The following is a 15,421-nucleotide window of genomic DNA, read 5'->3' on the forward strand; positions in this document are numbered from 1 at the left end:
GATGGTAAGTGTGCCTACCTCATAGGGTGGTTGTGAGGAGTAAAGAGTATGTGAAAGAATTACGCCTTGTTACAGAGGAAGTACCATTTATCAGTATTAGCTGTAATTATTCTATACTGTAAAATATTCGGTGATCACTGCAAGGTTTTTGATCAAAGTCTGTTCTAGTACTCTTAGCCATTAAATACATTCAGCTAGCATTTATTATGTTAGAATCACACCTAAAACAATAAAAATATGGCCATATGGAATATTAAATTGATGGTGATTATAAAATACTTCAAATATATTCAGAAGAACATTTACAGGCATGTTTTGAACACCCACCTTGGATCATAAGCTCTACTGTTAAGATGAAGTCTTAAGGGTCAGTGAGTATGTACAGATGTATACAGTAGTTACATTTGATTATATGACATGATAATGAAGTATAATTTTTAGAGCTAAAAATAAAAAATGAAGTCTCTGGGTTCCTGTAATAGGCCAGTTGTAGTTATGAGAGTTAAACATTTTGTAGTTGCCACTGGTCATCTCTAGTGACTTTATATTCACGTTGAATTTAGATAATGGTACTCATAGGGGAGCTGTGCAAAATAGAATATATAATTCTTCCCCAGTCACACTGAGTCTGTAGAGTGTATTTCATCAAAAACTCAGGGTAGCATCTGAGCTAGAAAAAAGGTTCCGTGTCCCCTTAAAACTCTGCATTCTTCAGCTCCTTCACCAGCAGCTATATTATGGTGCTCAGCCTAGTCTCTGTTGGTGTATGTATTAATAAACCAATTGTTGAGTAATTTAGGACAGAGACACTTGCTGTAAATTATGATTCAACATATTCCTCAAAGAACAGAAAGGAGTAGCACCAGGCCCCCAGCCCTCAGCCTTATCACGTTGGGTTACCCCTCTCTGGTGCCAATTTCTTAGCTGAAACTTAAAAGTCACTGTCCAGTTTTCCTCCCATGTAAATGGACACGGGCTAATTTATCCTTCTCCCAACACTTGGTAATGGAAAATTCCCTTCTGGACAAGTAAGAGGGCTGGCTTCCTAGGTCCACTTGGTATTAGCTCCCCTGAACACCTGGTTTATTCTCCTCTCCCACTGATTCTGTCCTATAACCTTAATTAGTCTTATGGATTCAGTACTTATTTTTGGCTTATCTACAATGCAGCCTGGTGATAATGCATTTCAGTTTCATTGATCTGCAAATTGATTTTTAAAGACTCCACTTAAGTGAAAGCTCTGCTTTTGCTTTCTTAATATGAAATATCAGCAAACCAAAGTGTTTATGAATATCTGTGAATAAGTATATTAAATCACATACATAACCTACTGGTGGATTTTAAAGACGTTGAATGCCTTTTAAGTATTTTCTTTAGATTTTAATTTTACCACTGTCTTCCCACAACATTCTTAAAGATGATGGAACACCTGAGGTAGGTAAGAGGCTGACTTTCTTCTGTAGCCATCAGTTTATAGTAATAGATTCAAGCTTATTTAAGTTTGAAGTGTGTTTATAACCTAGGATATAATCCATTGGTGAACATCATCCTGTGTGAACTCGAAAAGCTTGTATTCTGCTCTGAAGTGTACTTTTATCAGTTAAATCCAGTTGGTTGAGGGTGCCATTCTGTTCTTCCATATCCTTATTTTTCTAAACTTATTCTGTTATAGTTGTAATCATGTATTAGTTTGTTTTCTTTCAGTTGTTTTCGCTTTGTGTATTTAAACATTGTTGGTTTACTTCTTTTCCCCTGTTCCCATGTAATTATTGATGTGTTTTGGACATGAGTGTGAGCAAACTCTGGGAGGTAGTGAAGGACAGGGAAGCATGGGGTGCTGCAGTCCACAGGGTCGCAGAGAGTCACACACAAGTCAGCGACTGGAAAACAGTTGATATGTTTGGATTTAGTTCTCCTGTGTCATGTTTTCTGTTCTATTTTTCGGTCATCCATTTCCTCTTTACTGCTGCCTTTTAGGTAATAGGATCATTTCTAAGTATTCCATTTTTATCTATTATGATTTTGACTGGTATCTGTTAGTATAGATTTTTTAGTGGTTGCTCTAGAATGAAGTAAGCCTTTTCTTTTTTCAACTACTATACTCTCCCCTGTTGCCAACTTCTCATATAAATACTGTAAATGTTCTTGTTTAGGAAGCTCAGCTTCTGGAGTGCAGGGAATTTCAAAATCAGAGGAGCTTTGTGAATCCGCACTGCTGCTAAGAGTCAATGGCCTTTTCTCCTGAAGCATCTGTTTCCCACTGCTTAGAGTGGTGGTTTCTCCAGCACTAGGAAGTATATTTACATCCTGATCTCTGCTTTTGAAATCCGAATAAGTGTCCTTTAGGCAAAGTACATTTTGTTCTGGCTGAGGGGCAGGAATATTCTCTTTGATTCCTGGCCTATAGACCCCTTTGTTCAAAGAGGTAACATCCGCACTGTTTCTGTCCTGGGAAGATAACAAAACAGTGTCCGATTGGCTGTCCCAGCCTTGACTTCCTTGTTCTGATATGTGTGTTGACTGAGAGGAGGCCTGGGAAGAAATGTGCGTTGACTCCCCATCAGAATCGCTGAAAAGCTTAGGGGACTGGGAGCCCCCTGCCTCTGTGGAAGACGGGAGGTTTTCCAAACAGTCGTCTGTGCCTTCGTCATCTCTTTTAAAGAACACCTCCCACTGCGGTACTTCCCCATCGGCCTTCTGCTGGGGCTGGAAGACAGGACCCGTGTCTCCTTGAGCTGATCCTAGGATTTCTGATTCTTCATTTTCACTGTTGGATTCCTCGCAATCTATAAAGTTTGCCCAGAGGACTGTTGGCATACTCTCTGCTTTGAAGCATCCTGTGCTTTCTCTCCATTTCTCAGGCTGGTTTTGTGATATAGTAGGTGTGGGAAATACCTCAGGGTGAAGAGTCTTGTGGTTTGGAACCTTGTGCCTTAAAGGTGCCGGCAGAAGATCATCGAAGAGACCATCGTCCTCTTCCTCCTCTGTGAGACAGACAGAACAGGTGTGTTGGTGACAGAATGCAGAAGGAACCAATTCATGCTTTTAATCAAAAATCCAATTTACAGCACTTGGCTGCATTTTTAAGTTCACAGAATTGCAAATAATGGGAATTCACTCTTCTTCCTGGAGAAGTTAAAAGGCCGCTTATTATCCTGAACGATTTGACCTGACTACCAGCCTTCAGCTTGTCATAAAGCCAGGCAGTGAGTTGAGACTAGAGACCTGCACTCCCCAAATAAGACCACAGAGTCTTAATCAGTGGTTCTTATCTGGAGAGCTTTTTAAATAAAATAGCTTTCTACGTTTCATTTCAGACCTACTCAGTCCCTGAAAGTAGGACCGAATAATTTATTTTCTAAGTTCTACAGCTGATTCTTTACATCATTTCAGCTTTGAAACCATCTACACTAGGAGAGAGATTTGCAGACTCTTTGTGCTCTGCAGCCAGTAGATGTTCAGTGCATTGGCTGATTTAATAAAAAGACAGTTTTTTAAAGTTTTCCTTCTGTGAACATTTTTTGATATCCGTTAATAATTCATGCATGTTACAGGCTAAATGTCTGTGGTCCTTTCAGAATTCTTTATTTCTGACTCCACAATGGTGTTTGGAGGTGGGACCTTTAGAAGATAATTAGCTTATGGTCGGGAAGGGGAGGCAACACATACAATGGGATTAGTGTCTTTGTGAAGAGAGGAAGCAGATTTCTCACTTTCTCCAGGCCCATGCACAAAGGAAAGGCCATGTGTGTGCACAGTGAGAAAGTGGTACAACCCAGGAAGTGGGCCCCCACCAAGACCCAGACCTGCCAGCACCTTGATCCTGCCATCGCAGCAGCCCCCAGGACCGTGAGTAGCACCCAGTGTCTGCTCGTTGCCATGCAGCCTGTGCCAAGTGCACAAGGCCATGAGAGACGTGGAGGGGGCAGGGGGAACAGGAGACTTTAACCAAAATACCGAGTAAGCCACGTCTGGTGTCATGTTACTGTCTCAAGCATGCTGCACTGGCCTGAAGTGAGCCCTGTCCACGTACATCCTGCAAATGAGGAAATCTTACATAAAGAATGAACTCTACATAAGTTAAAATGACATGGCATGGAATTAAGGAAGGGGAAACAAATATTTTCCTGCCCTCTGATGGTACCTGAGCTTGAAGAATGAAATGGAATGCTCATGAGACTGCTTACTGGATAGGGTAACTTACTATTCTAGTGGTGAAGCTGGTATTAAGAAGCAGGTAATTATAAGTTAACTATTTCCCCAGTGACAAAGGGTATAGCTTAAAACTACATTTTTTAAAGCTGCTTTAACGGGGAAGGGAGGTATAGGAACCATCATCAAGCTTCCCATCTTACCACTGAGGAGACAGGCCTGGAGAAGATGTGTGACAACGCAAAGGTCAAGAAACCAGAAAGGCCGATTAAGGGAGGAAACCCAGCTCTTAAAGTCCAGGGTTCTGTTACAACTGACAATTGTTCAAACAACCAACTGTTTATCTTCTCATCTTCTAAAGGACTTACGGTGACTTAAAGATGTCTAGCTGCTGTATCTGTAGTCATCCTAATGTCCAAGTTATGGCTTCGTTTTAAGCCAGGGATTAACACGTTTGTTATAGCTCCTTCACAATGTGCCAAAGTTACCTTTCTGTGGAATGTGTTTGTATCACCTCTAAAGCGGGACAGCTTCATGTTCTTCTGAATCAGTGACTATAATAGTATCATGGTATGTTTCAACTCTAAAAATAATCTGTCAGAACATTTTCACATTAACTCACCTGTATGTGTCTGAAAAAAAGTAAAATTTCTATGCCATTAGAAGTTTATTTTCATATTATTCTATGCTACGACAATATAAATACTGTAATATCTACAATTCAATTTAACCCAATAATAATAGAGCTGTGAAATAGACTTAACATATAATGTTCATCACAATATTTATAAAATGGAAAAGTTCAAAATAAATGTACAATGACAAAGATCAAATATACCATTATGTAGTTACGGCATCCAATAGGTGTGTAGAAAGGTGAGAAAATAAAACCTATAATAAGGAAAAGTCAAAATTGACCCAGAAATGGTAAAATATGATAGTAAATCCTCATGATCTTGGATTAAGCAATAGTTTTTCTTAGATATGACACCAAAAGCAAAAGCTATAAAAGGAATTAGATAAATTGGACTTCATCAACAGTTAAGTTTTTATACTTCAGAAGACACCACAAAGACAGCTTTCCCCAGACCATAGCACCCTGAAAAGCAGCCTTGCAGGGAAACCCATATCCATGACGTCAGAGTCATTCTTCCTACCTGAGTCTAGGTGGATTGTTCTAGTTCTCTTCAGTTTTCCAAGAGGTTTGTACTTGGGCTCAGTACTTTGGGAAGATCGGCATAAAGGCTTTAAGCTGAAATAATATGAGCATTTTATTTTTCCTGTTGGAAAAGCTGCTGGAATGTGTTATAGAGGTTATGAAAACCTGACTATGGCGGGGGAAGCCACTACTGTTAAAAGCAGAAAAGCAATGTTTAATAATCAAAAATCACTTTCCTATAACAAAGTGGTAAATACAAGCATTTGAACAACCTAGTAGACCTCATCTAATTGTAGGACTGGGGAGAGCAAAACTGTTCTTGCACTGCAGAAAAACAGGTCCTTAGCCTACTAACTAGTAACTAACAGAGGAACACCTTCTGGCATTCAGGGAATTTCAGTATCGCAGCAGCTTCCTTCTGCCAGATTGCCAGAAGCCTTTAGGATTATGTAGAATACACTTGGTTGAAGAAAGCCAGTGTGCCCCTAACCAGCCTGTTTCACACCCTTGCTCCCACTTTCAGCCCAAGACTATTCTCTAGGTCCATCCCATTCAACAACATAAATGCCACAGGTAGCCCACTCACATTTCTTTAACTTTATCCATAGTTGTGCCCAACGGGATGACATTTGGATAGACATTCACAGGACAGATGTAGCTCAAGAAATCTTTAATCTGGAAGAAGGAAAACAAAATGCATCAATTATCTCTCCCATGAAAACCCTGGGTGTTAAAGAAGAGCAAAGCGAGGAGAAGCTGAGGTCTCTCGAGAGACCTCCCAACATCGGCTGCACTTGAGGTGTGTCCAGGACCTTTCAAGAAGAGATGCACAAGGTGCAGGCCCTATCCCCAAAGATCCCCTAACACCGAGCTGCAGTGGGGCCTGGGAAGCAGTGATTCTGGTTGCCAGTAAGGTGTGAGTTTAACTAATGACTGGGATTCAGAGATTCTGTCCTCCATACGACATTAATTTCCTTACCCATAGTGATTCATTAGGTCACTCACCCATAGTAAATACCTCTCCTTCCAGGAAGTTGGGATTTAGCTGAGTATTTAATATGCACAAGGAAACAAGGTCTTCAAACTGCATTCCTTTCCTCTGATGTGTAATGTTAGCAATACACCAAGAGGAACTACACCTTTGAGACTGCCTAATTTGTTCTCAGGATTTATTCTAAACAAGGACAATGACATGCAAACATGTCATGTCATGAATACCCTCTGCAAAGCTTGGAATGCTAAACAAGAACTTTCACCATTCCTCAAAACATCTTAACAACCCAGACAGGCTTGTGCTTTGTCACTTACTAGATCTTGGTGAGCTTGTGATCTCAGTCAAGTTACCTCATGTCTCTTCGATTCTTCATCTAAGCGTATAAATGACACAATACGTGTGAAGTGCTTAGCCTGGTACCTACCACATGGTTAAATATTCAATAAAACTATTAGGAGTTGGTCATGGCAATGCAAAGATTTTTATTTATTTCTGCACATGGGGAGACTGAGTATTAACACCCAACTTTTTCAAGTAAAGCACCACAAGAGGTAGGGAACTCAGCAATTATTAATAACTGGATTAAAACAAAACAGGAACCTTAATTAAGCCTAGGGGAAAGACAAAGATCCATTCTTTGGCTGCTGCTGCTGCTAAGTCACTTCAGTTGTGTCTGACTTTGTGCGACCCCATAGACGGCAGCCCACCAGGCTCCCCCGTCCCTGGGATTCTCTAGGCAAGAACACTGGAGTGGGTTGCCATTTCCTTCTCCAATACATGAAAGTGAAAAGTGAAAGTGAAGTCGCTCAGTCGTGTCCGACTCCTAGCGACCCCATGGACTGTAGCCCACCAGGCCCCTCCGTCCATGGGATTTTCCAGGCAAGAGTACTGGAGTGGGGAGCCATTGCCTCCTTTGGCTACTTTTCATAAACAATTTCATTTGCACTTTTGGAGCAGGCATGCAATGAAAAACCATTGTTACCTGTCCACAACCTATATGATTTGTATAATCAATCCAAATTTGAGGCTGGTAGAAATCCGAGGCTTTTGAAGGGAATAAGAATGAAGAAAGGAAGGTCAGACCTACACACCAGAAACAGTTTAGGGAGACAGACACCCAGTACACTCTCCTGCTTGTCCATAAAGTCACTGCAAACAGTGGACTGCTGTTCCTGGTGGAATAACTACAGGGTTCTCGTGAGCCTCTAGTCACAGCACTTTGTCAACCAATCAAATACACAATCTTGCTTTATGTGAGTTTCTCTAAAGATATCTTACATAATATATACTGTTGGTCCATGAACAGTGAACTCACGGCCAGTGGCTCTGTAACTTACAACTGAACAAAAATCAAACAGGTACCTCCTCTATAAGGCACACTGCAACCTCCTTGCGCTTAGGCACACTTGCCAGCACTTCAGCATTACACCTGGGGGCTTTTTCAAACAAGAAAATCACCCCAAAAGCACAAAAATGTGGAAAATGCAGCAGCAAATAGTGAAAAGGACACTTGTTTACAGTCTGTGAGCTGAAACACGAAGGCAGGAGGCCACCATGTGCGACCTGAGTCGGGAATGTGCGTGTCAGGTGAGTCCAGTCCTTTGCTTCCCGGGTGTACATGTGTGCAAAGGACCACAGAGCACCAGGCACACTGATGTAAGGGTTCATACAAGTGTCAGTGAGCAGGTGGGTTTGTAATAAGGAATCCACGAATAATGAGAATAACACTTGGGGCGGGGGAAGAAAGGACATAGAAAACAAACCTATGGTTACCAAAGAGGAAAGGGGGTGGCAGAGGTATAAATTATGAATTTGGGGTTAACAGATACACACAATTATGTATAAAATAGATAAACAAGGACTTGCTGTATAGCACAGGGAACTGTATCCGGTATTTTGTAATAACCTATAAGGGAGAAGAATCTGAAAAAGAATGTATACACACACACACACATACATACAAATAACTGAATCACTATACATTAGTGAATTTGCTATACATTACAAACTAACACAACATTGTAAACTATACTTCAATAAAATTTTTTTTTTAAAGAATGTCATTAACTGGAACTGTTCAAATCATTACCATGCCCACAGCTCAGTCCTGCAGAGCTGTATCTGTGTAGCTCCAATACAGAAAATAACCATTATCAGGGAAATGCATTAAGTGCAGAAATGGCAAAACTAAAATCATATATGACAAAGTATCATAAAAAGCCAGCTTTGATCTCGCTTTTTCTCCAATATATGAAATTACTAAACCCCTGCACTTGTAAGATGCTAGCATTTACTTTGGAAATGCTTGAGAATTTTGCAAATAAATTACGTATGTCAGGCTCCCATCCTAGTAGGTCAATATCTTATATAAAAAGTATCCTCACATAACCATATTAAGTCCTCTTCAACTGAGTAATTCTACTATACTGATCCCTACTAAGGACAGAGTGTATACCCCAATCAGCTTTGTTCTTCCACACTTCTGAATATTGAGGACTATTTTGTAAATGGCTTTCAGTACGATCAAAATCCAGAAGGGGCCAAGAATCTGGCCAGTACAAGGCAGCATATCATGAGGTTTTATCTGCAGTGCTCCTTCAAATAAGATTTAAGATATTTTTTCAGTCTTTTTATTGAAGTACTTTTTCAAAGAAGATTTAAGATTTTCAATTTTTTATTGAAGTATAGTTTATGTACAGTATTATGTGTCATAGGTATACAATGTAGTGATTCATAATTTTAAAAGGTTATACTCCACTTGTACTGACTATATTCCTTGTGTTGTATAATGGAGTATTTTACCTTAACTATGACTTCATTAGGGACACTTTTTTTGTCTGTTAGCCTTTAACTTTTATTTATTAAACTATAGCTGATTTATAGTATTGTATTCATTTCAGGTGTACAGCTTCAGATTCTTTTCCATTATAGGTCATCACAAGACAGTGAATATAGTTCCATGTGCTGTGTAAGATTTACGATGCTTTTATGACAAGTAAACAGAATTGGAGTGGGGTATTTCAAATTTAGAAAGCAAGGCAGAGAGAAAACCTTAATCATATGTTTTCTTTAATGTTTCGGTTGAAAATGGTGATGATCAGCAATTTCCTTCAGACTTAGTGACATACCTCATCCACTGAGATGTCTTCCCCACATTTCTTTAGGAAAAGCCACAGGCCACCTCGAGCAGTAGAAAAAAGAGATGCCCCCAGAAGCCACGAAGGCTGCCAAGGTTCTGAGCCTATGGGATCCTCTTACCTCACTGTAGGAGGAATGAAAAGAAAAGCAAGCTCTGTAGGAACTCTCTCCAGTCCTGGTGGGAGATGCAAACACAAAATTAAAGGTCACTTGATCAAAACTAAGTTCTAAACGTCAAGTCTTTTCATGCAGGCTACTGCAGTGCGAAATCATCCTACCATCAGTAATTTCTTCCTGGCACAGGGGGAGCCCTTTCCAGAAATAAAAATGTTTGTAGACATTCTGAATAGCGAACATCAAGGAAATCTGCTAAAACATAATGATCAGTGCGGGGCTCCTCTACTCCACCAAGGGCTCTACTTGCTACAACATCCATTCATGATGTCCCGCCAAGCAAGACACCTCAGCTCTAACCCTCTTGTCTGTCTAATGCAGATAGACTCTGGGAGATACTGGCCAATAGATAGGTTTGGAAGCAGCATTTCTTTAGTTCAAACAGAGTTCAAATTTCAGAGGTTATTTTCCACAATTGTAATGGATCCTCTTCTTGGGCTTAGGCTGCTGCTGCTGCTGCTGCTAAGTCGCTTCAGTCGTGTCCAACTCTGTGTGTCCCCGTAGATGGCAGCCCACTAGGCTCCTCTGTCCCTGGGATTCTCCAGGCAAGAATACTGGAGTGGGTTTAGACTAGACTGCACTTACAGCATTGATTTAATTGATGCCTTCAAATTGTGGTGCTGGAAAAGACTCTTGAGAGTCACTTGGACTGCAAGGAGTTCAAACCAGTCAATCCTACAGGAGATCAGTCCTGAATATTCATTGGAAGGACTCATGCTGAAGCTAAAGCTCCAATCCTTTGGCCACCTGATATGAAGAGGCAACTCACTGAGACATTGAGGCTAGGAAAGATTGAAGGCAGGAGAAGGGAGCAACAGAGGATAAAATGGTTGGATGGCATCATCAACTCAATGGACATGAGTTTGAGCAAGCTCTGGGAGATGGTGAAGGACAGGGAAGTCTGGTGTTCTGCAGTCCATGGGGTCACAAAGAGTCAGAAATGACTTAGTGACTGAACAACAAGGTTTCTCTCCAGAGACACTGCTTGCTTACCTCACAATGATGTTGGTTTTTCTGGTTCTTTCTCCAAACCACATGGTAGATGGCTTAATGCTGATTGTGTGGAGTGGAATTTTATTTTTGGAAGTAATGCCACATGGTAACTTATTCCACTGAAAATATTCCTCTGCCTAAAAACATTTTAAAAATACAGAAAATCAGTTTTAACAGTTTCAACAAATCTGTTTGTAGGCAGGGTCTCAAAAACAAACATAGATGAATTTTCAGACATATATAATAGACAGACAGACATGAGGAAACAGGTAAGTCCAAAGTGAGGAACATTCCACAAAATAACTGGCCTGGACTCTTCAAAAATGTCACTGTGATGAAAGAAAAGCAAAAGACTGGAGACTTACTTGATCTACATCAAAAGAAACTAAGGAGATCTGAGTGATGCAACACATGATTCTAAATAATATCCTGGGGACTTCTGTGGTGGTCTAGTAGCCAATACTCTACACTCCCAATGCAGGGGGCCCAGGTTCCATACCTGGTCAAGGAACTGGCTCCTACATGCCGTAACTGAGAGGTCATATGCCATGCTAACATCCGGCACATCCGAATAAATAAATATATATTTCTTTAAATCCTGGACAGCCTTGCTCCTCCCTCCACAAGCCATAAAGGACACGAATGGGACAACTGGATATTTGAACATGGACAATATCACATCCAACAGTGTTGTATCGATGCTGAATTTCCTGAGTGTGAGAATTGTACTGTGGTCATATAGGAGAATGTCCTTGTTTAGGGTGAAGTGTCATGACTCAGATGGGTTGGCGGGGGGTGGAGGGGTGTGGCATGCTGGTGACACACACACAGGAGAGAGAGATGAGGCTGCCAGGAAGAAGGCATGGTGGTGTTAACACACAGTGGAATCCAGATGAAGGGACAAGGTGTTCATATGACCCAGTGATTCTACTCCAGGGTATACATCTGGACAAAAAAAAAAAACCAAGAACGCTAATTTGAAAAGATATATGCACCCCAATGATCACAGCAGCATTACTTATAATTGCCAGCATGTGGAAGCAATGAGATGTGGTCCATATATACACCATGAGCTATGAGAGGGAAGTTTGGGGGAGGATGGATACATGTATATGTATGGTTGAGTCCCTTCACAGTTCACCTGAAACTATCACAAAGCTGTTAATTGGTTATACCCCAATACAAAATAAAAAGTTACAAAAGAAAAAAATAATACAAAACGGGAGCATTATCACCTCAACTAATGCTGATCACGTGCCTTAAGAAAAGAATGAAATTTTGCCATTTGCAACAACGTGCATGGACTTGTAGGGTATTAAGTGAAATAAGTGAGACAGAAAGACAAATACTATATGATATCACTTATTTGTAGAATCTAAAAAATACAACAAACTAATGAATATAACAAAAAACAAGCAGACTCACAGAGAACAAACTAGTGTTAACAGTGGGGAGAGGGAAGGGGGAGGGACAGATAGGAGTAAAGGATTAAGACGTATAAACGATTAGGTATAAAATGAGCTACAAGGACATATTGTACAGCCTGGGGGAATACAGCCAATATTTTATAATAACTATAAATGGAGTGCAACCTTTAAAAACTGAATCACTATATTGTATACCTGTAACATATAATATTGTACATCAACTATACAAAGTATAGCACTCAGTTGCTCAGTCATGTCTGACTCTTTACAGCCCCATTGGTCTAGCTCGCCAGGCTCCTCCAACCATGAAATTTTCCAGACAAGAACACTGGAGTGGTTTGCCATTTTCTATACCAAGCAAAAAGAAATCTGCCAATTAAGACATTTATTGGGGGTTGTTGGGGAAAAGACAAGAAGTCCCACAGAAAAAGGACAAAACAGTTTCTACTTTGTATTAACATTATTTTTATCCATCCATTAAATAACTGCATGGTGTGTGTCTGTGTTTGTGTTTATATATACATACACAAACAAAATGATGAAGTAAATTACGATGTAAATTATAACATGCAGCTGAACAATCATCAAAAGAATTTCTTAGCTCATATCTCTCCTGTGGTGGTTTGAAATAGAATACTCCATGGTATGAATAACAATCTTTTTTTAAATTTTGCTTTACTTTAGGGCAAAGTGGCTGATGGAGTTACATAGTATTACTACTACAGTGATTATCCAAATGTGCTATTTACTAAAATAAAAATTACTCAGCATTTGAATGCCAAGATTAAAAATTTAGAGAAAAATTATGATCACACGAACCCCCTGCATTTGATGGTCACTAATTAGTAGTTGAGTTACACTGAATGACAATCTAAACTAAAATGGAACTGTTAAAGCCAAATTCAAAATTGAATCCTTGGCAGTTAATACGAGAAGAAAGTATGATGGCATCAGAAAATCAATTACCAGTGAGTTTCAAAGATACTAAAAATATTCATTTGGAACTGGATCACCAATACACGTAACTACTTCCAAATTTAAGGGACTTCCCTGATGCTCCAGTGATTAAGACACCACATTTCCAATGCAGAGGGCATGGGTTTGATCCCAGGTCGGGGAACTAAGATCCTGTATACCATGTGGTGTGGCCAAAAAATTTAAAAAAAAAAAAAAGCAAAGTTATATTTAGATATTCACTTCAAATAGGAAAAATATAAAGTTTATAAATGTGCATGTGTCACGAGTTTCAAAGTAAGCCACAATGGTGATCACATTTTGTTAAATTTTAAATTATAAGCTCTAATGGAACAGCAGCTGGGAGGAGCTACCCTGCGTCCGAGCCAAGGGCGATGGCTGAGAGGAGCTACCCCACGTGCGAGGTCAAGGGCCACGGCCCAGAGGAGCCACCCCGCATCCGAGGCCAGGGCAGCGGCCGGGAGGGGCAACCCCATGCCCAAGGAGTGGAAGCTGTGCGGGCACAGGAGGGCCTAGAGGAGCCATCCCATGGCTGAAGGTCAGGAAGGGTGGCGGGAAGAAATACCCCTCATCCAAGGTAAGGAGCAGCGGCTGTGCTTTGCTGGAGCAGCCGTGAAGAGATACCCCACGCCCAAGGTAAGAGAAACCCAAGTAAGATGGTAGGTGATGCAAGAGGGCATCAGAGGGCAGACACACTGAAACCATACTCACAGAAAACTAGTCAATCTAATCACACTAGGACCACAGCCTTGTCTAACTCAATGAAACTAAACCATGCCTGCAGGGCAACCCAAGACGGGAGGGTCATGGTGGAGAGGTCTGACAGAATGTGGTCCACTGGAGAAGGGAATGGCAAACCACTTCAGTATTCTTGCCTTGAGAACTCCATGAACAGTATGAAAAGGCAAAATGGTAGGATACTGAAAGAGGTACTGCCCAGGTCAGTAGGTGCCCAATATGCTACTGCAGGTCAGTGCAGAAATAACTCCAGAATGAAGGGATGAAGCCAAAGCAAAAACAATACCCAGCTGTGGATGTGACTGGTGATAGAAGCAAGGTCCGATGCTATAAAGAGCAATATTGCATAGGAACTTGGAATGTCAGGTCCATGAATCAAGGCAAATTGGAAGTGGTCAAACAGGAGATGGCAAGAGTGAACGTTGACATTCTAGGAATCAGCGAATTAAAATGGACTGGAATGGGTGAATTTAACTCAGATGACCATTATATCTACTACTGCAGGCAGGAATCCCTCAGAAGAAATGGAGTAGCCATCATGGTCAACAAAAGAGTCCAAAATGCAGTACTTGGATGCAGTCTCAAAAATGACAGAATGATCTCTGTTCATTTCCAAGGCAAACCATTCAATATCACAGTAATCCAAGTCTATGCCCCAACCAGTAATGCTGAAGAAGCTGAAGCTGAATGGCTCTATGAAGACCTACAATACCTTTTAGAACTAACACCCAAAAAAGATGTCATTATAGGGGACGGGAATGCAAAGTAGGAAGTCAAGAAACTCCTGGAGTAACAGGCAAATTTGGCCTTGGAATGCGGAATGAAGCAGGGCAAAGACTAATAGAGTTTTGCCAAGAAAATGCACTGGTCATAGCAAACACCCTCTTCCAACAACACAAGAGAAGACTCTACACATGGACATCACCAGATGGTCAACACCGAAATCAGATTGATGATATTCTCTGCAGCAAAAGATGGAGAAACTCTATACAGTCAACAAAAATAAGACCAGGAGCTGACTGTGGCTCAGATCATGAACTCCTTATTACCAAATTCAGACTTAAATTGAAGAAAGCAGGGAAAACCGCTAGACCATTCAGGTATGACCTCAATCAAATCCCTTATGATTATACAGTGGAAGTGAGAAATAGATTTAAGGGTCTAGATCTGATAGAGTGCCTGATGAACTATGGAATGAGGTTCATGACATTGTACAGGAGACAGGGATCAAGACCATCCCCATGGAAAAGAAATGCAAAAAAGCAAAATGGCTGTCTGGGGAGGCCTTACAAATAGCTGTGAAGAGAAGAGAAGTGAAAAGCCAAGGAGAAAAGGAAAGATACAAGCATCTGAATGCAGAGTTCCAAAGAATAGCAAGAAGAGATAAGAAAGCCTTCTTCAGCGATCAATGCAAAGAAATAGAGGAAAAGAACAGAATGGGAAAGACTAGAGATCTCTTCAAGAAAATTAGAGAAACCAAGGGAACATTTCATGCAAAGATGGGCTCGATAAGGGACAGAAATGGTAGGGACCTAACAGAAGCAGAAGATATTAAGAAGAGGTGGCAAGAATACACGAAGAACTGTACAAAAAAGATCTTCACGACCCGGATAATCATGATGGTGTGATCACTCACCAAGAGCCAGACATCTTGGAATGTGAAGTCAAGTG

The 15,421-nt window shown here is 40.7% G+C and overlaps 1 protein-coding gene across 1 annotated transcript in view; it reads right to left on the minus strand.

Annotated features, from left to right (window-relative positions):
- Positions 1-1,354: 1,354 nt before the first annotated feature.
- The window catches only part of DCLRE1C (DNA cross-link repair 1C), a 37,377-nt gene continuing 23,310 nt past the window's right edge, over positions 1,355-15,421 (minus strand). The window contains exons 10-14 of the mRNA XM_069547549.1: positions 10,611-10,747; positions 9,564-9,618; positions 5,898-5,986; positions 5,310-5,404; positions 1,355-2,984 (exon numbers count right to left, since the gene is read on the minus strand). Of these exons, the coding sequence (XP_069403650.1) occupies positions 2,008-2,984; positions 5,310-5,404; positions 5,898-5,986; positions 9,564-9,618; positions 10,611-10,747 (1,353 nt within the window). The 3' untranslated portion in view covers positions 1,355-2,007. The remainder of the gene's footprint in view (positions 2,985-5,309; positions 5,405-5,897; positions 5,987-9,563; positions 9,619-10,610; positions 10,748-15,421) is intronic.

The sequence above is a fragment of the Ovis canadensis genome, chromosome 13 (genome assembly GCF_042477335.2).
Source record: "Ovis canadensis isolate MfBH-ARS-UI-01 breed Bighorn chromosome 13, ARS-UI_OviCan_v2, whole genome shotgun sequence".
NCBI lineage: Eukaryota > Metazoa > Chordata > Mammalia > Artiodactyla > Bovidae > Ovis > Ovis canadensis.